Genomic DNA, 27,457 nt, shown 5'->3' with positions numbered 1-27,457 from the left:
TCAGGACACAACCTTCTTCGTTGTCTAGCTGGTAACCAGAGTCTCCTGTAGGGAGAGCGGGCATTGTGTGTATAGATCTATACGGGATTGACACCCCCACACCCTGACTGCTAGCTACAGTCCACGACCTACGAAGCCAAGGGGTGACAAATGTCACATTCTTTCTGACGCTTGCAGGGCGTCAAGTTCTCTAGTGTCTATCAGTATGGTTACGAGTATCTCGGAGTTACCTTATAATTCATGGCCTTAAGGTAACGGGAATTAACATTGTATTCACTGTTTTTAGACCTTGCTAAACGTATCATTCAATTGATACTGTCTGGGGTCGGTGTTCACTGTTTTTAGACCTTGCTAGACACATCATTCATTTGATACTGTATGGGGTCTGTGACTCCTTTTGTTAGACTGAGCCAGGCGTGTCGTTCATTCGATACTCTCCTGGAGTCTATGATTTCTTTGCCTTAGTCAGCAGTATTTTTTGCTGAGGCATATGATATTTTCCCTTAGTACTTTTACTAGTAATACTCTCATACTTTCTTTAAAGTCAAATACCGTATTTTGATAATGATAATATTTCAGGGAAATTCTCTTTAAAACATAACACTGTCGGGTTTTGGTAGAAGACTGCTTTTATTTAGAAAATATAAGATTTTCTGGAAAGAACTCTAATACACCGTTAATTCTAAACTATTACTTTTTATAAAGTTATTTGAGTAAAATGACACTAAATACTTATGAACTCACCAACATTTATAAAAATGCTGATACTCGTTTTCAAATAACTTGTATTCTCAGGTCAACAATAGACAGGTACATCCCAGGAGCTTTTGGTGAAGACAATTTAGTACCGAGCTGCACCTATATTATTACTTGTATTATTTTGATGTTTTTATGCAATGTAAACTATGTAAAACTATTACTATTAATGCAATGGTTGTTGTACTTGGATTACTATACTGCATATGTTGTGATACTTGACATGACGTCATCCACCCTAGAACGTTTCCGCCGTTCCGGTTTTGGGGTGTGATAAGGATGAAGGTACGGTGAGATGTAGTGGAAGTTATCGATTTTCACCATCTTCTTCACCAGTCAATTTCGTGGTGGCCTTCCAGGAGTAAACTACTTCTTCCCCTGTTCCTTCCTATGGCTAATGCCATCGATCCAAAATCACTGAAGGAGAAATCCGAGTAGGGTAATCGTACGAGGGGGATGATTAATCGTCGGGATCTGAAGGCAATTTGAAGAGGTTGGGATGGGAGATTACTGCTAGTAGGAGTGTTAAGTGATGAGATGAAACTTTGTGATAACTTGTGGAATCTTGATTGCTAGATAGAAAAGCCCTATGGAAGTTTGTTTTCAGATCCGATGAAAAAATGGCACTAGGAGAGAGAGAGAGAGAGAGAGAGAGAGATCATTTAATATTAAATAATTATATATATATATATATATATATATATATATATATATATATATATATATATTAAGTAAGTCAAAACTTCATAAATGGTCATTGTGATTGTGAAATGACAGAATTGCCCTTCATTTAACGGCCAAAAGCTAACGGATTTAGCAAAAAGAACCATCTGGTAAAAGTTTTGAAACTACATGGATCATATGTAAGGTTTTTAAAAATTAAAGACTAAACTTTAAATTTTTGAAAACCACAACGACGATTTATGAAGTTTTGTCTAAGTTTTATTAGGATGGAACATATGGATTCCATATGAGGTCTGAACTTTTGCAACCGAATCTGAAAATATCCCGCTCAAACTCAAAGCCTCGTCTGAAAAAAACAAAAAAGAACACGGCGTTTCCCTTTTTGCCCAACCCCTACCCTCGTCTCTCTTCTTAGCTTCCACTCTCTTTGCATCTGCATCTCCGACGTCACGGAGTACCTCGACGCCCTCGCTCAGCTGTTCGACGTCGTACAGCACGCCGGAGCCTCCTGATATCGCTCCCACCACCAAGGTCAGACACGCCAAGCTCCGACAGCGCCGCACTCTCCAGCGCCGGATCCAAAAATTTGAGCTCAAATCCGCGCTTCACTAACAAATAAATCAGGAAAAAAGAGCGCCTTGATGGATTTGGTTCATCGTCGGTGAACATGACGTTGGAGAAGTTGTTCGTTCAAATCTTCGATCGCAAAGACCGGATCATCGAACAATCCCAGCGGCAAACGCAGCGTACAACGAGCAAATTGCTTCTAGGCTTCTTATCGATGAAATTACACCTCCTCCAGGCCTTCTGAAGTCGAGATTTAACTCTAGTTCTTCGAATTTCATGGTAGGCATTAAATTATCGTTTTAAGTAGGCATCTTCTGTTAAATTTCAGATTAAAGCAGGGGATTGTAGTAGTTTTCAAGGTAGAAACGTAGGTTATACATGCATGCTTCCCCTTTTTATCTGCACACCGTGTTTAGAGCCTTGATCGCGTTGTTTTCTCATTGAAATTCATAGGAGGCCATAATGATAATGATATGCTTACTTCTATTTATGTATTTTGAAGTTTTAAAATCACCGATTTTGAATTGTTTGTCAATGGGCATGCGAGATTGGTAGTCAATGTGGAAAGCTCTCGGAGGGAGCTACTAATCACTCAGAAGTTTTCTCCATGTTTATATAGGTTTTATTATTATTATTATTACTATTATTATTATTTTATTTTTTAGTTAGGAAGGGGTTCCTTGATGTAGGAGTAGAATTAGCTACAAATTGATGATTTATGAGGTATAAACCCTAAACCCAGGAGCATAGTAAGAACAAGGAGCATCAGAATTTTACACCGTGTATTATATAATTTTGACTCCTGTTACATTATCCTTCTGCCAATGATATGTGGTATTATGGTGTTATTTTACAGAGTTGAAAAAAGAAGAGATCATCTCCAAGCTCTTAGTTGAACATCCATGGGATTCTGTTCACTATTCAACTGGTAACTCTTTTCTGTATGACAGAGACAAACCAGTTGTTTCCAATCCAGGGGTAATGGAAACCCATTCTCCTAACAAAGGTGGCAATGTGACCAATGGGATTGTCCTGATGATGACATAGGATGCAGCTTAAACCCTCAGAATGAGAATGAGATGGATGCTTGAATATCAAGTAGTTATGCTGCACCAGACACTTCACTTTCAAGGAAAAAAGTTTGAGAGCTTCAAACCAGTGCAAAAACTGCAGCTAAAAGCTGTTTAGGTGATGAAAGTAGAACATCCATATTTCTTTTACTGAAGACCAGGTATCCGAAAGTGATTTCCATCAAGTGAGTGACTCAAGATAAGTGCCCTTCAGAAATCAGAACCAGGCAAATGCAATGATATCAGTGGGGAGCAAATTCTTTGATGTTTCTAATACCAATGATAAGGAGGAATTAGATGGTCAACTGGTCAACAATCTGGTCATTCTGATGGTGTTATGGAAGGAGTCAATCTCTTCGGTGACCGGCAAGACACAAGATACACAAAGGCTGAGGTAGAAAATTTCTTACAATCCAAAAGAAGGTAGTATAGGTGTAGTTTGTTATTCTATTGGAGTTGATGCCTCCTACAAGTTACTTACTAGATGCAGTGTAAATTTCTTGACACTTTTCAAGTGTGTAGTGATAGAGAATTAGGGAGACACAAGTTATCTGTAGCTGCTACAAGGTCCAGGTCTAGGGTTGGTGCTAACCAGGTAATATCAAAATTCATGTATATATTTTTTTCAATTTTATTTTGGGAAGCAATTTCTATAATTGTTTTGTTTTTTTTTTTTTCTGTAGATATTACAATTCTGGAACAAAAATAAATCCATTTCAGCAAAATCAGTTTCTTTTGTCATGGACAGTTCTTGCAAGTTGTGGAAAATAGGGAACGAAAACAATGCATGCACATTGAGGTGTGTATTAGTATTTAGTTATGCTGACAGAATAAGTTAGTAGATATAATTTCTTGTAACTAATTATGTTTAATTTTTGTTAAAAGCATACCTAAGTTAAAATTCACGTATGCTGGAAACAAGACAAAAGAATATGATGATCTTGCAACGAAGTACTTTTTATACATGTTTGGTAAGCCTCTAGTTAGCAATGTTTCTTTTTTTTCATTTATTTACTTATTATCTATATATAGCATCCTACTTTCATTTCTTCTTGGTGCAACATTGAAAAATCTACCCAGTTATGGTAATATCATCTAATTTTCATTGTCATAATTGGGTAGAATGTTCAAAGTACAATGTCTTAAAAGAGACTAATTTCATCATTAATCAGTTGAAGTTTTTGTGTAATATGTTTTTTTTGACCATTTATCTGGTTTTGATACTAGATGGTGAAATTGTTGTGGGAAATGGAAATGGGCCCATGTTGTAAATTCTGGAAACAAGTTGGATCATCATGTCACCATGTCCATGTGCACCTAAGTAATCACAGATGGTTTAGCCTTAAAGCAATCTTCTGAGTTCTAGCTGTATTTGATTCAAATAAAGTTAAGTTAGTAGTTAGTAGTCTGCTTTCCATTCCAGGAAGAGAAAGTAATGCAATCCCTGAATGGATTCTGTTCTGTCAATCGAAGTCTGCATGGTTTGGATATGTATGAGAACCCAATGGTGGAGGATAGTATGCTTTCAGAAAGCCAGATGGATCATAAATCCATTGAGAAGCAATTACCAATGGAGAATGTAAAATCAAGCAATTCTACTGAGATGAGACAATGAATGGTGGTTTTCCAAGAAGAGAAAGCCAGATGGGTTGTTGGGATATTCTGCTTCATCAAAAGCTGCAAGGAGGACAAATTTTCATGATGACTTTGCAAAAGATGAGATGAGAGCGTAAGGCTGCAAAACAAGGAAGATGAAGAAAAAAGCATTCAAGATTGAGAAAGAAAATAATACAAGAGACATGGAATTAAAGAAACAGGAGGAAATGAAGAAAAAAAAAAGCTGATGTGGCAGCAAGGAAAAAAACCAAAGGGAGGAAAGAAAGAAAGATTAGCAGAAAGCTTAGCACAACATGAAAAATCATATCACAAAGTGGGAAACATGTTGCAATTGCTGGAAGTAAAAAGGGGATCTGAAAATATAAGACAAAATGCTTTTGATGAAAGAAATGAGAAAAGCTTAGCAGCAGATGTCCTTGTCCAACAAGTTACATCTGTTCCTGTTCCTGTTCCTGAAAAGGTATGTATATCCCTATCCTTATAATAGCAATGTACTTTACTCTTTTTTACCAATATAGGGGCATTGTTATACTTTTTTTTACCCTATATTATATGAGTAAAGTACATTGCTATTCCCTGCAACTTGTGGTACTACCTGTATTTCCCTTCCTACCATTGGCATGACCAAGATTATAGTAATCTGCATAGGAAACAAAAATATAATATTTGAAAAGTCACCTGGACAAGTTGGAGCAGTTGAAGAAAATTCATACCACATTTCCCCATATCAATGTTCTGATGATGAAGATGGAGATGAAGTGATGAATGTATTCCATCATGGGCCAGGTTTTATCATCATCTTTATTCTTTGTTTTTTTTTTTTTTGTATTTCTATTTTTTAATTTTGGGTTCATTTTCTACAGAACAAACGGCTGTGGCCATGGTTCTGCCATTGAAGCAGGAGCTTGACCCTGAAACAGTATTTCCAACATGAAGCTTTTGCAGTGTGGACGAAGGTAACTAATAACTTTTTCTTTGTTGATCGGGTTGGGGTGGGGCTAATAATGTAACTTTTTAAATATAAAGATGCTTGATTTGATGTTCTAATAATCATTGGTTATGTGCTTTTGCAGCTCTCCTGCCTCCGGGGCTACACCCACAATATTTTGTTGATGTCAGCTGCTAACTAACAAAAGGTATGGCTTTCTTTTTCACACTTTAGTCAAATATTTGAGTGAAATGCAAATTTGGTCCTTGTGATTAGTGATTTCTTTTGGTTCAGGTCTAAAAAGGAATTTTTTTTTTTTTTTTCTTTCATTTTCGTTTTGGTTCCTTTCATTCACACTGTGAGTTTAAGTCCGTTAAACCTTTTAAAATGACCATCTTCCCCTTGTTATGTAGCTTTTTGCTAATAATAATAATAATAATTAATGGAAAACACAAGATGGAGGGCATGATGGTCATTTTAACAGGAGTCAACAGACTTTAATACCCAAGGAGCTCCGAAAGTGTCATCATCATCCTTGCATATGCCCACATTAAGCATTAAGTGTGTTCCTCAACACTCAGATCGGTGGGTGTCATACCACATTTGTATGTATTGCGCGGCTTGCTTACCACACTCCTGGCCCCGGTCGGTGTCGTGTTCATTGCACCACCATGATGACATGTCACCACCGCAGGGTGCGATATAGGGGAACACTTATCAGTCTTCAAAGTGAATTGTCCGTACATTTAAGGATCAATTTTACATGAAAAAGTCATTAACATTTCATATAGATTTTAGCTCAACGTTTTGATTCTTCCCACTTCATACCGACCATTTTTAAGTTGTAAGAACCCTAAACCACACATAATTGCCCTTCACCAGCAATTTAGTGTTTCAATACCATTAAAGGAACATTTCCCGCTCATGATTAGAGTTTCAAGTATAATTTTTCCTTGGGCTTAACCTTAATTTCATTAAAACCTTCTCAATAAATTCAAAACATAACAATAACTAAGGGTATTTAAAATTACAATAGAAATCAATAAATTCCTCCGATTCGAGAATTCTTTGTCTACGGGTTTTTGTGCCGAGATCAATTCGGTAAATATATTTCGCCAAAAGATTGTAATCTGTTTCGCAATCACATATTTCCAATTTTCTTTCCACTTATTGGTAGGTACCAACCTCTTTTTGGTATAGACACTTCAACGATTTTGTTTTCGACTTTCCTTCGTCCTCTAAAATATACAATATTTATATGATACATATATAAATTATGTCTTTATTTTTTTCCATCTCGACCGCATGCATTGTAGTATGTTGTAGTTTTTATTTTTGGCCAATTAACCTAAACTATAGGATGATTTTTATAACTTAAATAAAATAGACATGTGTCACATCCTAATTGGTTCCTACAATTATAACCCTAATATGCATTTTCTGTTGATCTTGAATATATATATATATATATATATATATATATATATATATATATATATATGTATGTATATACTAGCCGTCTACCCGCGCAAAGCAGCGGACGGAGAATAATTTGCTTCGGCAACTAATTTTTTTTTAGTGCATTGTTTTTTAGAGGGTTAATGCAAAAATAAGAATTCATTTACTCTTAGTTGTTCATTACAGCAGTCTATCTTTAATACAACTATTTTTTTGGCATTTAAAATTGTTTTAAATGGAAGTAAAAAGGTTTTTAGAGGTTTAAATGCAAATAATAACAATTTAATTTTTATTATTTATTCATACCGATGCCTACTTTCATTATAACAAATTTTTATGCATTTAACCCTATTTTAAATGGAATTCTAATGCTTTTCCCACCATTCTCAAAGCTTTGTTCCATTCATAAATCATTTATAGATTCGGAATTTCTGAAGATAATATCCATTAAAAATATTATATAATATCATATGCATAAGTCACCGAAAGCATTTTCAAATGCGTTGTCTAAAAGTTCAATTCAGCAAACCAAAGATGAACTTGAATAAGATGAATATGCCCTTAAAGCCCATTATAAAGTTAAATATTTAAGATATCGAACAAATCACATTAAAAAAAACATTTACAAAAATTAATAACATATTGCATAAGTACTATACTTAATTTACAGAAATTGGTAACATTTTGCAAAATTGAAGTTTAGACAAACAAAAATCAAAAGTTTAACCAGTAGACACTAAACCAAAAGAAAACATCGATAACATACTAATACATTTATCTTTTAAGTTTTAACAAAAGAAAGATAACATATGAATACATCTACACAAACAAATTTAAATGATCATGCCCTCCTGGATTAGGCATGCATTTCATGGCTGCAAGCACAAGATTCTTTTTCCATACTTCCACTGCATTAACAACATAATACAAACCCTATTCATCCACCAACTTGATTTTTTCTATTAAAAAGTTCACATAGGTTATATGCCTGAAATAATAAAAGATGTTGACTAACATAGATTAAGGTATACCATCTTGGTACTTTAGAATAACAACCAACTTTCAAAGTAGGATTCTATAATAAACAAAGAAAATGAAGTTGGTACTTATTTTATAGTGCAATTATGGATATTATATAAATTACAGTTGGTTTCAATACATGTAATGGGTTATAAAACATTAAAAAAGCAACCATCTGTCAAATTGCAACTAATAAGAACATTAAATTAGCAACCAACTTTTAAAGTATGATGTTGAATAAATTAAGAAATTGAAGTTGGATACTATTTTGGAGCAAAACAATGGATTTTTTCAAAAAAAAAACAACAACGTTGGTTTCTATACATGTCATTGTAAAGAAACTTTATAACATAAACCAACTTTCAATTTTTGAAATACAATTAAGCATATATGTTAGTAGTCAATACTTACAATGAATATGCACCTACTTGCAATTAGTTTTGGTGATCAAAATGATGAAATCGATCAACAGGATGCTTTTATCCAACCCACCTACAGAAAATCAGAAAAGGAATCAATTAAAACTGTAATAAATAATGAAGAAATATGTAATATGTTTAATAAGATAGTTAATTTATATATATATATATATATATATATATATATATATATATATATATATATATATATATATATATATATATATGGGTTATTTGGAAAACAAAAAAACTCTAAAAATCATAAAAATGCATAAAAAAAATACTTAGAGATCACAAAATTTCTTTTTGAAAAAATCACAGCTTTTTATACAAAATCGGTGAAAAAAACCTTTTTTTTTACAAAAAAAAATTGATTTTTTATTTTTTTTCAGCGAATTTTAACAAAAACCTGTGATTTTTTATAAAAAAAATTCAAAAAAAATGTGTGATCTCTAAGTATTTTTTTATGTATTTTTAGGGTTTTTTTTTATTTTCCATAGAACCTAAACTAATATATATATATATATATATATATATATATATATATATATATATATATATATATATATATATATATATATATTAAAAACTTGTAAGAAAAGCAGTTGTATAAAAGTATTAAAAGAAAAATATAACCTAAGTTAAAACATTGTATTAGAAAAACGGAAAAAGATTCTTAAAAATGTTATATGAATTATAAAAAGTCTTAAAAAAGAAATTTATTAAAAGTTATTAAAAAAAAAGGGAATTTCTTTTTACACACCAATCTAATATCACCCTACTACACACCAATCTATTTTAATCTATTCCCAATGCAGTTTAAATTTCCAAAAAAAATATCTTTATTAATTTTTTTAGATTAGATTTCTTTTATTAAAAAAAATTGCCGTGCACATTTTTTTTTGGCTGCCACAAAAACATTAAGACCTCGTTGGTTTGCTTTTTTTTTTAAAAAAAAAAATTATAAAAACACTAACAGAGGTCTTGGGTTTATAGTTTTTTCTAAAAGAAAAATACTACTAATAGATATATATGTTTAAATAAAGTAAAATACGGAATTTAATCTTATTATATTTTTGTTCTTTATATTTTATCTTGTGGTGTTTTTTATTTTGCAACATAAAAAATATATATATCTTTGATTGGTATTTATTGGTTTATTAATATAAACAATTAATTTATTATTATAAAAGGATATCACTTGTTTAGTACTTTTTCTGGTAATCATTAAAAAACATATTTAATAATCAAATAATAATTATTTTTTAGTTTTTAGTTGTTTAATATATTATTTAACAAATACATTTTTATGTATAAATAAAAAACTGATTGTAAAAACAAATTCATCAAAATAATATTGTTTTTATTTATCAAAAAGTATACACCTAAGAAAAATGATGTAGTTTTTAAAATATAAAAAACCATCCCAAGTATAAAGTTTCAAACGCTTGTAAAAAATATTCGTAACTTTTCAACAACTCATAAATGTTTTTTAATAAAGTATTTTTTTTTGAAAAAAGTGTAAAAAAATATGTTCATTGGGAAAAGAATAAATATAAAGTTTAAAGAAACTTGAAAAATGTAAGAAAACTTATAAAAAAAAATATGTGAAAACTGTTAAGTGAAAGCTCGTACAAAAGTTTTACAAGATTAAAATATCATAAAACATTTAAAGAAAACTTGAAATATGTGTAAGTAAAAAAAAGTTTAAAAAAAATGAAAATTATTAATAAAAAAATTGTAAATCAATTTAAAAAGTATGATGTTTTGTTATAAAAAAGGTCTAGTAATATATATATATATATATATATATATATATATATATATATATATATATACTAATTTTTTTTACAATTAATGATATTGTGGGTTTATGAAAAAAACAAACATAAAAAATTGATGAAAATTTGTTTGGAATTTTTTTTATAATACTATCTATATAATTATATTATGAAAACAATTTTCTTTATTTAAATAAAAAATAAGTTTAAAAATTAGTCAAAATAATAATTATAATATTAATATTAAAGTTTTAATGATTAGGTTATAATAGAGTAAAGTAAAAAAAGTTAGTAAAAATGATAATTATATTATAATGATTACCTAAAAAGAAAAGAAAAAGACTATTAGTAAATGATGTATAGAAAGTGGTGTGTGTGTAAAGTAGGAAAAAAAAAAAAAAAACGAGTTTGGCGGTTGGAGGGATTTGCATTACGATAAATGCGGTACTCCGGTATTAAAAACCCACCACCGCCTAAGACACCGACGTCACTCGCAAGCAATCAAACAACTTTCTTTCTCAATCATTCTTTCTCGCAAGCAATCAAACAGCTTTCTTTCTCAATCGTTCTTTCTCGCAAGCAATCAAACAACTTTTCATCGTTCTTTCGTTAACGCGTTCTTGAATAATCATGAAACTTTTTTTGTTGTTTTTCTACGTCTTCATACTTCATCTAGCAGCGTCTTCACCAGCGTCTTCACTCGACGACGCTGATTCTTCTGTCGCATGCGCCAACCGAAACATCACCCTCACCCTCACTGCTGATTACCGAAACTTCACCCTCCCCCTCCCTGCTGATGCTGATGAAGCGTCTTCACTCGACGACGCTGATTCTTCTGTCGCATGCGCCAACCGAGACATCACCCTCACTGCTGATTACCGAAACTTCACCCTCCCCCTCCCTGCTGATGCTGATGATGATTGTGATTACAATCTGAATGTGGAAAACCGCAAGTTTTCATCAACTCATAACATTTTACCTTTTCTTCTTCTAACAATGTTTCTTGTATGTGTTTTTGTTTTACAGCCCAATAAGGAGAATGATTTCTTGGATCTTGAAGAACTGGATATCTCCCAGTCCCAATCGATTGATGATGACAAGCGAGTTCATGGTGGGATGTTGTTCCCTTTTCTAGAAGGGAAAGATCTTCAATCTACAGAAAACCCAATCCCAATGGTGGAGGAGGATGGTCTTCTTTCCAAGAACAGAAAGCTGGAAGGATTTTTGGGACGGGAATGTAATTCTGATTCATCACATAAGTCCAGTGGTGAACAGCAGTTAGCCATTGAGAATGTAAACCCAAACCAATCAAAAGCTGCAAGGGCAAATTCTCATGATGAGTGTGCAAAAGATGAGATGATGAACATGGATAAGAACTCAGAGGCGGAGGATGTTGAGCACAACCACCCTAAGGTTTCCCTATATCTCCCAAAACTTGCATTTCAAAACTTATACATAATCATGATATGTAGGATTTGTACTTGGTTAAAGCATTATATCCATTCCTTTTGGTTTTTTTCAACAAACACTTTAGCATGCAATGCATTGAGTTTCTCATCATAATCTAAATCTACCTTTTGACCCCAAATTTACAAACCCTATTTGCATTCCAACCATCACTAATGTAACTGGAAACCCATTCTATTGAGATGTTACTTGAAATTGGACAGAATATATGTATATAACCCATTTCTAAATATCAGTATAAGAAATACCAAACATGGATGGATTCTTCTAAAGAGTTTACAGGCATCCCTTACATATCCAATACCATGTAATGTAATATGCTTTTCTTTTCTCATTATGGTAAGATACTTGCAAAACCAACACAAAACATTCCATTTTCACACATCCCTGATCTCAATACATGTAGTACTTTCTGAATTGTTCATAACAAGAATTGGGGAGGTTTAGCAAGAAAAAAAACAGTTTTATTTTATCAAAATTAGGGAAATCTACGTTATTCATGCCACATCTGTCTTTTCTGATAGGTTGATATTCAGGATGAAAATGCTGGTGGTGATTTTACAACTGTCTCCCTTACTTCAACTTCATGTTTATCCAAACAAGGAGACAAGGATTTTGCTACGTGGCCACATAGGAATGTTGAAGACCAAATCTCCATCTCCCAGTCCCAATCAGATGACATTATTCAGAGCCGAGTTGATGATGAGATGTTGGTTGGTTTTCTAAAAAGGAAAAATTCATTGCATGAGCTTCAAGCTATAGAGGTATGAATGTTCTACTTATGTCAAGGGAATTTTTATTGATACCATTTCCTTTGCTATATTTTAACTTCTTTCTGCTGAATTTTCTTATGCATTATTCTTCACAGCCAACATTTACTGAAGTGGAACACGAACAATCTGGACCTACTTGGGTCAAAAGTGCAGCTTCTGAATCTGATCAAACACGTATTGATGGTGGAGTAGAGTTTCAAACTCTGGAATTGCCAATTGACTGCAAATCTGCTAGAGGTTCAAGTCAACAAACTAGTCTGCTTTCCAGGATTAGAGAACTGTTGGGCAATCCCTCAAAGAATAAAACCAGTGAGCAGCAGTTGAAGTCTTCTCATGAAGATTTTGATGCGTGTACAAGTACAGAGACAATGAATATTGATTTGGACTTGGATCTGAATCCATTGGTGGAGGAGAGTCTGCTTCCCAAGAACAGAATGGTGGAGGATGTTGAGCACAGCCCTAAGGTTTCCCTGCATGATGATGCTGCTGCTGTTTACTGTGAGGTAAGTGTCACTTCTCAAAGAACCCACCAAAACATGCATTTCAAAGCTTATACATACTCATGATATGTAGGATTTGTACCTGGTTGAAACATTAAATCCATTCCCTTTAGTTTATTTTTTTCTTCAACAAACAGTTTAGCATGCATTAAGGTTTCTCATCATAATCTACCTTTTGACCCCAAATTTACAAACCCTGTTTGCATTCCAATCATCAAGAATGTAACGGGAAACCCATTCCAATGAGATGTTACTTGAAATTGGACAGAATATATGTATATAACCCATTTCTAAATGTAAGATATACCAAACATGGATGAATATATCTAAAGAGTTTAGATGCATCCTTTACATATCCAATACCAGGAGTAAATAATATGCTTTTCTTTTCTCATTATGTCAAGTGAAGTTGTAATAGCATTTCCCTTCTTTTATTTAACATTTTTCTCCTGAATTTTCTTATGCATTATTTATTCTACACAGCCAGCATTTACTGAAGTGGAAAGTGCGGCTTCTGAATCTGATCAAACAAGCAATGGTGATGTTGATTTTACTCTGGTTGGCTCTCATGAAACTGTTACACCAGTTTCCAAGTTTTCATCTACTCAACATCAAGTTGAAGACTTCTATTATGAGGATATGGATATTTCAAGTAGCGCTGATTATGAGGATATGGATATTTCAACTAGCGCTGATTATGATTTGGTGACCATATCGGATTATTCTTATCCAACACAGCAGCAAACTGACGATTCGCTTCCTCCCTTTAATACTTGGCATACAAAACATTTTTGTTCATCTCCTGTTGATTTGGGAAATCTCTGGGACAATTCAACATCGACTACAGAGAATCCGTTTGGGGATTTAACATCATTTGTTCCACATCCACAAAAACAAGCAGCTGCAGTTTGGCCAGGTAGTTAAAATTTTTCTCTATTCCAAAGTTTGAATTACCAAAAAATGACATTGTTTGTTTTTGTCTTTGAAGGTAGGAGAGGAGACATTAAAGTGAAGGCGTTAGTGGCAGCTAAGGCTGCAAAAATACGCCAAGAAAAACAGGAGAATGAGAGGAACCGGAAGAAAGAAGCATTTCGGATGGAGATAGCGAGGCGCAAAAGAGAAAAGCAGAAAGAAGGGAAGGCAAAAAAAGGCAGGAGGAAATGGTTCCTAGAGGCGTGAACATCCACAAAAAGAAAACCATGTAGTAAGTTATTCCATTAGCACTTAGGGGGTGTTTGGCTTCGCTTTTTAGAGGCCAAAAGATCTTTTTGGAAAAGTTACAAAAAGTCAGGTTTTCATGACTTCTCCAAAAAGTTGATTTTCCTTCTTTGCAAAATCCAAAAGTAGCTTTTAGAAGTCCTTTGCCAGACATCTTTTGCCTATGATCTTTTTCTAAAAGAACTTTTAGCCATTCAAAAGCTAAGCCAAACACCCCCTTAAGCTTTGTTCTTTTTTCATTAAGTCAAAAAAAAAAAAAAAAGAATATGGTCATGAATTTATAGTTTAGTCATTTCTTAGTTGAAAGTTAACAACAAATGAACATGTGAATGCAGATGGTCAATTTCGAATTGTTTGGATTTTTTTTTTTTTTTTTTAGTTTGTGACGAAATGGCTTGGCCTCCTTTGCAACAAGTTGGCAGATGGTTATATAATTTGGCTATAAGGTCCTTGAAAGTAGTTTATTAGGAAAAACATTTGATCCTAGACTTTGTAGAACATACGACAATAGAAAACTAGGATTTTGTATACTCAGGCTCCAATGAAGCAGAATGTCACAACAATCCGGCTCAAAGGCTGAAGCCAGGAAGATATCAAAAAAAAAAAAAATCAACACGGGAATATTAGTTGTTTGATAATAGATGCTGCTGCATTGCATGCATGTTGTTCAGAGTTTAATAAAGAGGTAAATGTAGAAATTTCATCTATTAAATTACTATGTTTTAGTTCCTTAAAACTTAAATACAAACTAATCTTTGACTTGCAAAAATCGAGGGAATTGAATTGAGGTAAAGGAAGGATGACAAGAATTCTGCTCCAGTCCTGTTGAAGATGTTACATACATCCACAAAAAGAAAACCACATACATAGTAAGTAAGTTATTCCTTCCAATAGCAGTTAAGTTTTTTTTTTTTTTTGCATCAAGTCAAAAAAAGTAAAGAAAATGGTCATGAATTTGTAAATTTCTGTGACTACAGTATTAGCAGAAAAGAGTGGAGAATTTTGAGCAACAGTTAACCAATCATTCTGTTGTTACTTGTTACTCCTAAAGGTACAATTCAGACTCCAGTTAAATGTGTACTTTCAAGATCCTCACTTTACACATAATTCTTCATTTCTGTTAGAAAAAGGGTCTTTACCATCTTTTTTATATATAATGAAAAAATTGACAATGACATGTAGCAACAATTCTTATGCATCCATTCTATGTGAACAAAAGAGTCTATTAAATGAAGATAAGAGCATTAGCTTTTTTCTTAATTGTTGTTTCTTTTCTACTTAATGAGAACATGGAATAATAAATTACATGGATATTTCTATTTTAACTCAATGCAAAAAGAACGACTTAATAAACACATGTAATGTAATGTAATGTGTATACATTAACGCTAATCCTCAATCATCTGTCCCAGATTTAGGAATGATTATTTTGTTTTATATGGCATTGTCTAGGACTCTTCCAACTAACAAGCCAAGCCAAGCCAGTTGTTGACTATCAAATGGCTGACTGTGTTGAAGTTGAAGAGAACAAGGACATTTGGCATATCTGATGAAGTATTAGTATGTATCTATTTCCTTTGTTAGCATTTTCTTTGGTTGAAGGAAACTAAATGATGATTACATACATATTACATACGTGATGTTGTTAGCATATGCCCTTAAATATCTTACCCATTGGTTGGTTATATTGGTCATAGTTATGTAGGAAGCTCAAAGCTCAAAGCTCATCTCATGAGTTGACCATGAGTCAAAACTATGGGTTACCTTACCGGTTATGAAAAGGTATCATTTAATGCTCCTAGACGATATTCTGTTCTGGCTTTCCAGCTAACATAATCTAAACGAATATTGTAGGTATGTTATAAAAACTATATTAATGGGAACAGCTTATCCATCTTTTGTACAAGCCAATTTCTTTAACATGGAATATGGAAGGTATCATTTAATACTCCTACTTTATTCCTGACTCGTACTTTATTTTTTATTTTTTTACCTATAACAACAATATACTTATGTTGTAGGTTTGTCATGGTACAACGCTATAATGATGTTTTATCATCTCATCTGGTATGTATAATACCAACATACCTTACACTTTTTACCAGGCATCACATATACTACTTACCTTCTTTATCTATAATAGCAACATTTTTTACCTGAAACTTGTAACCATTCTATAAGTTTCAAGTTTTCTGAAGCAACCTGCGGGCCCGTTTGTCCACCTGGCTGATCATATTTAGGCACTTCTCCCGTATGGACACTAGGCCATGAAAGCTGCATAAAAAAAGGTCACGTGTCATTTCTTATCATCTGTATGTTATATGCTGCTGCTTTGATAATATGAAAAGGGTTAGGCTAGGCTTAAATTGTTAAAATATGTTTCCTAGTAGGTAGGAAAAAAGATTACCATTTTGCCCTTGCAAGTTTCAAACTACCTGGCATTGAGAGTTTTGTTTTTTTTACAATCACTTCTAATTGGGGTAGAGAATTACCATTATGCCCTTGCAAGTTTCTGCTTCCAAGAAAACTAACTGGCACTGAGTTTTTTTGTTTTCCTTCAATATTTAGCTTGCAGTTAATTTTTTCTATATAATTTTAATTTTTTGTTGCAGTAGCAGTGTACAAACATGGAAGAAGAAGAAGAAGGAGGGGAGGTCTAGGGTTGGATTCAAATGAAAAATTGTGTTTCTTATGCAGTAAGTATGATTTCTTCAGTTGATTACTCCTTCAGTTTTATTGTCATGTTAAAGTATGGATTTGAATTATGAAAAGTTGTGCATGAGAAACCAAAATTGCAGGTAATAATGTACTTTATTGAATTAAAGTCCTCTTGCTTATTATTTGTCTCTTTTAAATTCTTCTGTTGGTTGGTTATTCCTAGCAGCTGGGTGTGTTTAATAATTTTTTAAGTTTTAATCTGACTCACTCAGAAACATTTGTTTTCATTGTTTCAGGACATACATAGAGTTATCAAAGGAGAAAAATCATAAATGAATGAATCTTTCAAGGAATTATCTCTCAAGTTTTGACAAAACTACCTTCCAGAATCTAATCTAGATAAGTGTCCATGTCCTAGAAACTAAGTTGGGTATGGTATGTTTAATAGTTTTTAAAATTTTAATCTGACTCTTTATCATTTGATTTTGTTGTTGCAGGTCATACATAGAGTTATCAAAGGAGATAAATCATAAATGAATCAATCTTTGAAGAAATTGACAAAACTACCTTCCAGGATCTAATCTAGATAAGTGTCCATGTCCTAGCAATAGCAACTAATAATTTTGTTAAATTTTAATCTGATGCTTAATAGATGTCTGCCTTCCCCTTCCACATGAATTCATCGGTGAGTTCCATTAATAGGTATTGTTCCATTTGGTCTATTTTTGAGCAAACCATGGGTTTTCACTCTCATTTAGTTTCTTTATGTTATAGTAAAATGGAAGTATAATGTTATATGGTAAGAAAAGTGTTTATGCTAATATTAACATGTTGGTTGTTTGTGTGATAGCTTGAACTTATCTTTGGTAGGTATTATATGTCAACTGAACCAAATGTAGTGAAGGATTGGGCTGTATTTTAAGTCTTAAAGGAATTTTCAGCCCTTTATCTTTTTTGTTATTTGTTAGTTGACATCACTTCTAAATAGAAAGGTACTTTCAACAATAATCTTTAGTCCAAATATCAAATTGAGGAAATGACTTTTAATTTCCTTTTATGTGATTTTAGGTCAAAAAGTTCATTTACTCTTTACTAAGAGATAGATCATTTGCACTTATTGGATTCAGTTTTTTACTACAACCGAAAATTTTGATTTTTGACTTTAGAAATACCAAGTTTCTGGACATAACAGCTTATGTGCATGGCTATAAGTAATATAATTTAAAACAAAATAAACCCTTTTCTTTAGGAGGGCATGGGTTAAGTGTTGTTCCACCACAAAAGTTGATCTTAATTTCAAGAAACACAATTGAAGATCTACCTGTTGAACTTTCTTCATGTGCTTCCCTCGAGTTTAAAATCGCCCACTTTTTAATCCAAATATGAAAAGTATCAGTGGCATTATGGTAATTAATTATTAAAGGATTATTGTTCTTGCAGACTTTGATTTTGATCAAGGAACAAGTGCAATCTTGAAGTCACTTCAACATCTAGTGTGTGTGTTTAAAACTTGATGGTAATGGTAAATTAGACTTTTTAAAGGGAATAATATTGGTCATTTTTCGTATGTTATCTCATTCTCCTTCATTTGTAGATTCCATCAGATGGGTTTGAAGCTCTACTAAATTGTGTCTGTGTCTGTGGTTGCACCACACCAATATTGCATTGCAGGTTTGGAAAGAACACTGTTCCTATTCATTTTACTACTTTTCCATCCAAATCTTGACCTTACCGATGAAGTAGATTAAAAACAAAACTGCAAAAAATGGCCCATGTCCTAGCAATAAATAACAATTGGGTGTGGTATGTTTAATAATTTTTAAAATATAAATGCGACTCAAAAACATTTGATTACATTGTTTCAGGACATACATAGAGTGGTTATCAAAGGAGATAAATGAAATCTTTCAAAAAATCATCTGACAAAACTACCTTCCAGAATCTAATCTAGATAAGTGTCCATGTCCTAGAAACTAAGTTGGGTATGGTATGTTTAATAATTTTTAAAATTTTAATCTGACTCAGAAACATTTGATTTCATTGTTTCAGGACATACATAGCTTTACCAAAGGAGATAAATCATCAATGAATCAATCTTTCAAGGAATTATCTCTCAAGTATTGACAAAACTACCTTCCAGAATCTAATCTAGATAAGTGTCCATGTCCTAGCAAAAATAGCAACTGGGTGTGGTATGTTTAATAATTTTTAAAATTTTAATCTGATGCTTAAATTGTTATTTGAATGTAGGTACTGTTTGTGGGAAAAGTAATTCTGACTTGTTCGCGTGTTGATCTTGTCGATAGGAATAAGTGGCTTAGTTGCCACCACTTTAGGAGCACATGTTTGTTGCAGTTTTGCTTTGCAGCTTTGTTTTGTCCTCTATTTAAGTACTGTAGCTTTCCTTTGTTTAGGTGTATTCAGAAATAAAAGAAACCTCTGTTACTTACTCTGTTTGGGTGTAAACTTTCTTTGATCCAGACAAAGGCCTAGGCCTGAACCAACAACACTTGGTATCAGAGCTTTCTAGTTTATACCCAAATACATTAGATACGATAACATGACAGGTTCTCACAAAAGATAACGCTGGAGTATCGTTCCAGTGCCCACTGCTGACTTGTACAAACTATACCACATGAGCAATCAAGATGGAGGCCATTATGGATGCTCAAGGTGTTTGGGAATCCATAGAACCAACAGCCGGAGTGACTGTGACTGTGGACGAGAAGAAGAATAAGATGGCACGAGCCTACATCTTCCAAGCATTACAACACCAGAGGATATTCTCATGCAGGTAGCCAAGAAGAAAACTGCAAAAGAAGTGTGGGAATCATTGAGAATTCGGCACCTGGGTGCCAGATAGAGTGCAAAACGCGAGATTGCACACATTCAAATGTGAGTTTGATGCACTGAAGATGAAAGAAGGAGATTCCATAGATGAATTCGCAGGGAAGTTGAGTGGGATAAACTTGAAATACATCATCCCTGGTTCAACAATGGAAGATAGTACTTTGGTGAAGAAATTGCTTGATTCTGTCCCAGAAAAATTTTGTACAACTTGTGGCCTCATAGAACGGTATTCAGACTTGGATACAATGCCATTTGAAGAAGCTATTGGCAGACTCAAAGCCTATGGATTTTCTCTATTGACATACTGAAATTAGTATATCATTCGAATAGCTCATGGGTTGTTTGGTTTTTCAAGTTAATAAGTTTTAGTTGAGCCCAGCATTTGGAAGGTTCACACAGGGGACCACTAACCTCTGATAGTCATAGGAGTGAAAGAGAAACAAAAGTAACAAGTCTATTGGTATCTTTATTTGTTAGTAGAGAGTATCATTATGTTTATGGTATGCTTCTCTGTTTATCCATTTTTCTTGAATGAAGAACTTTTCTTTCCTGTTAAAACTTATTCTAGTATTTTTCATTCTTATCCTATCAGTTAGTTGATAAGCTTTTCTTTCTAACATTTAATTGATCTTTTTGTTGCAGTAGCAGTGGACAAACTTAGAAGTTAGAAGAAGAAACAGTTAGCCTAATACAACAACAAACATCAATCAAATCATCTCAATATGGGAAGTAGTCCCTTTGTTGCTCAAGGAGATGCAATGATAGTAGATGCTGCATGCATGTTGTTCAGAGTTTAATAAAGAGGTAGACGTAGAAATTTCATCTGTTAAATTACTATGTTTTAGTTCCTTAAACTTAAATACCAACTAATCGTCAACTTGCAAAAATTGAATTGAGGTAAAGGAAGGATGACAACAAATCTGCTCCTGTTGAAGATGTAACATCCACAAAAAGAAAACCTTGTAGTAAGTTATTCCATTAGCACTTAAGCTTTGTTCTTTTTGCATTAAGTCAATAAAAAGAAAAGAAAATGGTCATGAATTTATAGTTTAGTCATATCATAGCCTTTTTTTTTTGTTATCGTTAATTGTTTATATATATATATATATATATATATATATATATATATATATATATATATATATATATATATATATATATATATATATATATATATATATATAGCATCCATCGTCCTTCCATTGAGGGCATGTTTTCTGAATGCAGATTAGTTGAAAGTTAACAACATGGGAATGCAGATGGCCAATTTCGAATTATTTGTATTTTTTAATTTGTGATTATAGAGATAATGATGAAATGGCTTGGCCTCCTTTTCAACAAGTTGGCAGATAGTTATATAAGAGGGATGGTTTGGTTATAGGGTCCTTGAAAGTAGTTTATTAGGAAAAACATTTGATCCTAGACTTTGTAGAACATACAACAATAGAAAACTAGGAATTTGTATACTCATGCTCCAATGAAGCAGAATGTCACAACAATCCAGCTCAAAGGCTGAAAGCCAGGAAGATATCAAAATTTTAACACGGGAATTTTGGGTAACTTTAGCTGTATAGATGCTGCATTGCATGCATGTCGTTCAGAGTTTAATAAAGAGGTAAATGTAGAAATTTCATCTATGTTTTAGTTCCTTAAACTTAAATACAAACTAATCTTTGACTTGCAAAAATCGAGGGAATTGAATTGAGGTAAAGGAAGGATGACAAGAATTCTGCTCCAGTCCTGTTGAAGATGTTACATACATCCACAAAAAGAAAACCACATACATAGTAAGTAAGTTATTCCTTCCAGTAGCAGTTAAGTTTTCTTCTTTTTGCATCAAGTCAAAAAAAGTAAAGAAAATGGTCATGAATTTGTAAATTTCTGTGACTACAGTATTAGCAGAAAAGAGTGGAGAATTTTGAGCAACAGTTAACCAATCATTCTGTTGTTACTTGTTACTCCTAAAGGTACAATTCAGACTCCAGTTAAACGTGTACTTTCAAGATCCGTACTTTACACATAATTCTTCATTTCTGTTAGAAAAAGGGTCTTTACCATCTTTTTTATATATAATGAAAGAATTGACAATGATATGTAGCAACAATTCTTATGCATCCATTCTATGTGAACAAAAGAGTCTATTAAATGAAGTTAAGAGCATTAACTTCTTAAGTGTTGTTTCTTTTCTACTTAATGAGAACACGGAATAAACTACATGGATATTTCTTTTTAACTTAATGCAAAAAGAATGACTTGATAAACACATGTAATGTAATGTAATGTGATGTGTATACATTAATGCTAATCCTCAATCATCTGTCCCAGATTTAGGAATGATTATTTTGTTTTATATGGCATTGTCTAGTAGGACCCTTCCAACTAACAAGCCAAGCCAGTTGTTGACTATCAAACGACTGACTGTGTTGAAGTTGAAGAGAACAGGGACATTTGGCATGTATAATGAAGCAAGTATCAGTATGTATCTATTTTCCTCCGAGCATTTTCTTTGGTTGAAAGATAGATACTAAATGATGATTACATTTACATACATACATACATACATGATGTTGTTAGCATATGCATTTAAATATCTTACCTGTTGGTTGGTTATATTGGTCATAGTTTTGTAGGAAGCTCAAAGCTCAAAGCTCATCTCATGAGTTGACCATGAGTCAAAAGTATGGATTACCTTACCTACCTGTTATGAAAAGGTATCATTTAATGCTCCTATACAATATTCTGTTCTGGCTTTCCAACTAACATAATCCATCTTTTGTATAAGTTAATAAGTATAATAACAATATATACTTATTAACTGCCTATAATGATGTTTTATCATCTCATCTGGTATGTATAATACCAACATACCTTACTCTTTTTACCAGGCATCATATATAATACCTTACTTACCTTCTTTATCTATAAGAGCAACATTTTTTTACCTGAAACTATTCTATAAGTTTCAAGTTTTATGTTGCTATTATCAGTAACCAATATAGGTACTTGGTAGTGAGAATAAAGTATGTTGCTTGCTGTTCCCTGCAGTTAATACTATTTACTTTTTTTTTTTTTTTTTTAAATTACAGAGGACCCCAACTGGATTAAGCAACCTCCGGGCCCGTTTGTCCACCTGGCTGATCATTTTTAGGCACTCCTCCCGTATGGACACCAGGCCATGAAAGCTGCATCAAAAAAGGTCACGTGTCATTTCTTATCATCTGTATGTTATATGCTGCTGCTTTGATAATATGAAAAGGGTTAGGCTAGGCTTAAATTGTTAAAATATGTTTCTTAGTAGGTAGGAAAAAAGATTACCATTTTGCCCTTGCAAGTTTCAAACTAACTGGCATTGAGAGTTTTGTTTTTCTTTACAATCACTTCTAATTGGGGTAGAGAATTACCATTATGCCCTTGCAAGTTTCAGCTGCCAAGAAAACTAACTGGCACTGAGTTTTTTGTTTTCCTTCAATATTTAGCTTGCAGTTAATTTTTTCTATATAATTTTGATTTTTTGTTGCAGTAGCAGTGTACAAAATTGGAAGAAGAAGGAGGGGAGGTCTAGGGTTGGATTCAAATGAAAAATTGTGTTTCTTATGCAGTAAGTATGATTATTCCTTGAGTTTTATTGTGATGTTAAAGTATGGATTTGAATTATGAAAAGTTGTGCATGAGAAACCAAAATTGCAGGTAATAATGTACTTTATTTAATTAAAGTCGTCTTGCTTATTATTTTGTCTCTTTTAAATTCTTCTGTTGGTTGGTTATTCCTAGCAGCTGGGTATGTTTAATAATTTTTAAAATTTTAATCTGACTCACTCAGAAACATTTGATTTTGTTGTTTCAGGACATACATAGAGTTATCAAAGGAGATAAATCATAAATGAATGAATCTTTCAAGAAATCATCTCAAGTTTTGAGAAAACTATTTTCCAGAATCTAATCTAGATAAGTGTCCATGTCCTAGCAAAAATAGCAACTAATAATTTCTAAAATTTTAATCTGATGCTTAAATTGTTATTTGAATGTAGGTACTGTTCCACTAATAGAGGTCCGCCTTCCCCTTCCACATGAATTATCAGTGATTTTGTATCTATATCAGCATGTTAAGATTTGACTGTACCATTTGTTCTATTTTTGAGCAAACCATGGGTTTTCACTCTCATTTAGTTTCTTTATGTTACAGTAAAATGGTAAGAAAAGTGATTATGCTAATATTAACATGTTGGTTGTTTGTGTCATAGCTTGAACTTATCTTTGGTAGGTATTATATGTCAACTGAACCAAATGTAGTGAAGGATTGGGCTGTATTTTAAGTCTTAAAGGAATTTTCAGCCCTTTTTCTTTTTTGAACAGTTGTAAGATAAAGGGTTATTTGTTACTTCTAAATACAAAGGTACTTTCAACAATAATCTTTAGTCCAAATATCAAATTGAAGAAATGACTTTTAATTTCCTTTTATGTGATTTTAGGTCAAAAAGTTCATTTACTCTTTACTACTTAGAGATAGATCATTTGCACTTATTGGATTCAGTTTTTTACTACAACCGAAAATTTTGATTTTTAACTTTAGAAATACCAAGTTTCTGGACATGACAGCTTATGTGCATGGCTATAAGTAATATAATTTAAAAAAATAAACCCTTTTCTTTAGGAGGGCATGGGTTAAGTGTTGTTCCACCACTAAAGTTGATCTTAATTTCAAGAAACACAATTGAAGATCTACCTGTTGAACTTTCTTCATGTGCTTCCCTCGAGTTTAAAATCGCCCACTTTTTAATCCAAATATGAAAAGTATCAGTGGCATTATGGTAATTAATTATTAAAGGATTATTGTTCTTGCAGACTTTGATTTTGATCAAGGAACAAGTGCAATCTTGAAGTCACTTCAACATCTAGTGTGTGTGTGTTAAAAACTTGATAGTAATCCACTTTGACAGGTAAATTAGACTTTTTAAAGGGAATAATATTGGTCATTTTTTGTATGTTATCTCATTCTCCTTCATTTGTACATTCCATCGGATGGGTTTGAAGCTCTACTAAATGGTGTCGGTGTCGGTGTCTGTGGTTGCACCACACCACACCAATATTGCATTGCAGGTATCTTTAATAATTTTTAAAATATAAATGCGACTCAAAAACATTTGATTACATTGTTTCAGGACATACATAGAGTGGTTATCAAAGGAGATAAATGAAATCTTTCAAAAAATCATCTGACAAAACTACCTTCCAGAATCTAATCTAGATAAGTGTCCATGTCCTAGAAACTAAGTTGGGTATGGTATGTTTAATAATTTTTAAAATTTTAATATGACTCTTTAACATTTGATTTTGTTGTTTCAGGACATACATAGAGTTATCAAAGGAGATAAATCATAAATGAATCAATCTTTCAAGAAATCATCTTAGGCTTTGACAAAACTACCTTCCAGAATCTAATCTAGATAAGTGTCCATGTCCTATCAACTAAGTTGGGTATGGTATGTTTAATCATTTTTAAGATTTTAATCTGACTCCAAACATTTGATTTGATTTAATTGTTAATTGAATGTAGGTATTGTTCCACTAATACAGCCCTTCCACTTGAATTATCGGTGAGTTCCTAATTTCAATCAGTTTGTAATATTTGTGGATCAAATGATCAATTGAGTTGCGGGGTACTCTTGACCTGTTATATATATATATATATATATATATATATATATATATATATATATATATATATATATATATATATATATCAATGCAAGAACTGAATTGTTATGATAATAGAATATGTTTGTCAATTAATTTAAACGAAATAATAGAAAAAGACAATATTGACTCATGTGGTTGATTTTAGATTTCTACTTTTAATAAGTGTATGATATGAACCTCACATGACATGTATTCTTTTTCAGTAAATAAGAAGAAAGGCTCCTGTTATGAACTGGATTCTAAGAACAGATTCAATAACATAAAAAGCAACCAACAGCTCCACTCATCGTTTGTGTTTCAAGCTTACAACAAGATCTCTGTTGAAGCAAGCTCTTTTCCTCTCTACATCAACAATATGAAGGTAACAAACGAAATAAGGCATCTTTTTGTTCTATAAAAAAGAGTTTCATCTTGGTTATAATTTATTGCAATTCACTTGACTTGATAATATAATATGGGCCTCTCTACTTGTTATTTCTACTTTAAGCCAGAAAGAAACCCACTCTCAACTCGAATATAGCTAGCAATTTATGTACTTTGAGTCATCGTATATTTAATTTGGCAAATACTATTGCAGAATTAATGAGTTGGCTAAAAGAAGGCATGGATTGCATTTTGGTATTTTGGAAGAAGGGGAGTAATAGTAATGTGTATGCCATTCCTATTCCTACCAAGTTTTTAATAATAGCCATTAGGTTTATGAATTATAATGTTACTTATCATGTAAATGTAATTTCAGGTGTTCCCAATTCCAATTTAGAAAGTTGAGGTCGTTGTCCTACCTACCTACCTACCTATTATTAATAATTAATAAATAAATATTAAGGAAGGGTTAGTTGCAAGTAATAACGTGTTAAGAAGAAATTTAAATTAATAGCAATCTACTTTCCCGTTTATAAGAACATACTTTCAGCATATAAAAGCAATGCAACATTGGTTATTAGTATTTAAACTAAGTAGCTTGCTATTAATTTATGAGTACCCTCCCTTAAGTCATTTACAATAAAGGTGGCTACTTTTTTAACTTGAGTAAATTACACGTATGGTCCTATGGTTTGGGTTAATTTCTGTGTTTATTTTTTTAACTCGGAGGTCCCTACTGTTTGTTTTTGTTACGCGCTTGGTCCCTGTCTTACTTAAAAAGACTATTATTTGAATAGGAAAAAATGGTGGGGTAGGTAAAATAAGGTGAGGGGTGAGGTTGGTGGTGTGTTTATTACCCTAAACCATAGGGACCATTTGTGTAATTTACTCTTTTAACTTTATTGCACTTGAAATTATTACAGGGCTCTCCTTTCTGTACACCAATATTGCATTTCAGGTATGGAAAGAACACTGTTCCTCTTTCATTTTACTACTTTTCCATCCAAATCCAAATCTTCACCTTGTCGATGAGGTACATTCAAGACAAAACTGCAAGAATGCTCCCTGTGTTTGTATCTGGTTTTGGTCCCTGTCCAAACTCAAAAGACTATTATACCTTTCATATATTTGTTTTTCATTTTTTTAAGTTATTATTATTATTTAATTTAGAAAACGAGCACACACGAGCCAAAAAATAACAGCACCCACCATTACCAATACCATCATCTTCCTCCCTTGACCTGTTATCACCATCACAACCATTTTCCTTTAGAATTTTCACAAAACAAAAGCCGCATCTTTGTGAACTTGTGAGGACTCAACACACACACACACACACAACCAAAACCTTGCCATTTGCGGACAGAAACACAACACACACCAAAAACCTTTTCATTCAGAACAGAACAGAACAGATTATGCAAGGGAGGTCAAACCCACAGATTAATTTGTTACCTGTTAATCGCATTCGCATTTGAGGATCATTTCTCAACTCACTGTTTTTTTTTTTTTTTTAATCAACATAATTTCCCGTCAGAACTTGGTAATAAGTGATGTGTATTATAAGGTGAACTTGGAGGTGGACCAGGTGCTGATTTCTGGTGGCTAGGATGGCCATTGTATTCATATTT

At 32.7% G+C, this 27,457-nt stretch overlaps 1 protein-coding gene across 22 annotated transcripts; it reads left to right on the top strand.

The window, feature by feature from the left end:
- Nucleotides 1-1,769: 1,769 nt before the first annotated feature.
- Nucleotides 1,770-26,244, top strand: LOC145018827 (uncharacterized). Of its 22 annotated transcripts, XM_078976690.1 has the most exons (25): nt 1,770-2,286; nt 2,864-3,471; nt 3,593-3,672; nt 3,761-3,876; nt 3,963-4,048; nt 4,305-5,154; nt 5,331-5,480; nt 5,558-5,650; nt 5,768-5,830; nt 11,327-11,713; nt 12,292-12,531; nt 12,636-13,043; nt 13,524-13,956; nt 14,029-14,244; nt 14,594-14,943; nt 15,033-15,127; nt 15,236-15,309; nt 15,711-15,818; nt 15,956-16,040; nt 16,113-16,193; nt 16,280-16,954; nt 17,213-17,601; nt 18,357-18,432; nt 18,511-18,587; nt 18,782-19,368. In XM_078976690.1, the coding sequence occupies exons 10-14, from the start codon at nt 11,417-11,419 to the stop codon at nt 14,217-14,219; spliced, it is 1,569 nt and encodes a 522-aa protein (XP_078832816.1). In that variant the 5' UTR covers nt 1,770-2,286; nt 2,864-3,471; nt 3,593-3,672; nt 3,761-3,876; nt 3,963-4,048; nt 4,305-5,154; nt 5,331-5,480; nt 5,558-5,650; nt 5,768-5,830; nt 11,327-11,416; the 3' UTR covers nt 14,220-14,244; nt 14,594-14,943; nt 15,033-15,127; nt 15,236-15,309; nt 15,711-15,818; nt 15,956-16,040; nt 16,113-16,193; nt 16,280-16,954; nt 17,213-17,601; nt 18,357-18,432; nt 18,511-18,587; nt 18,782-19,368. The 22 variants fall into 22 exon arrangements, 17 of the variants coding, with proteins under 17 accessions (XP_078832816.1, XP_078832817.1, XP_078832815.1 ...); XM_078976691.1 differs by having other exon boundaries at nt 2,864-3,672; nt 5,343-5,480; XM_078976689.1 differs by having other exon boundaries at nt 2,864-3,672.
- Nucleotides 26,245-27,457: the final 1,213 nt, after the last annotated feature.

The sequence above is a fragment of the Lactuca saligna genome, chromosome 9, assembly GCF_052625555.1.
Source record: "Lactuca saligna cultivar CGN05327 chromosome 9, ASM5262555v1, whole genome shotgun sequence".
In the NCBI taxonomy this organism is placed as follows: Eukaryota; Viridiplantae; Streptophyta; class Magnoliopsida; order Asterales; family Asteraceae; genus Lactuca; species Lactuca saligna.
The sequence above is the reverse complement of the archived record's forward strand: the minus strand, read 5'-3'. Positions and strand labels throughout refer to the sequence as shown.

Excerpts from the sequence above, each read along its gene's own strand:
- LOC145018827 (XM_078976680.1), top strand. The coding sequence starts at position 10,931 with ATGAAACTTTTTTTGTTGTTTTTCTACGTCTTCATACTTCATCTAGCA. Across the intron at positions 11,714-12,291 it reads TTGAGCACAACCACCCTAAG|GTTGATATTCAGGATGAAAA; the intron begins GTTTCCCTATAT and ends CTTTTCTGATAG. Across the intron at positions 12,532-12,635 it reads ATGAGCTTCAAGCTATAGAG|CCAACATTTACTGAAGTGGA; the intron begins GTATGAATGTTC and ends TATTCTTCACAG.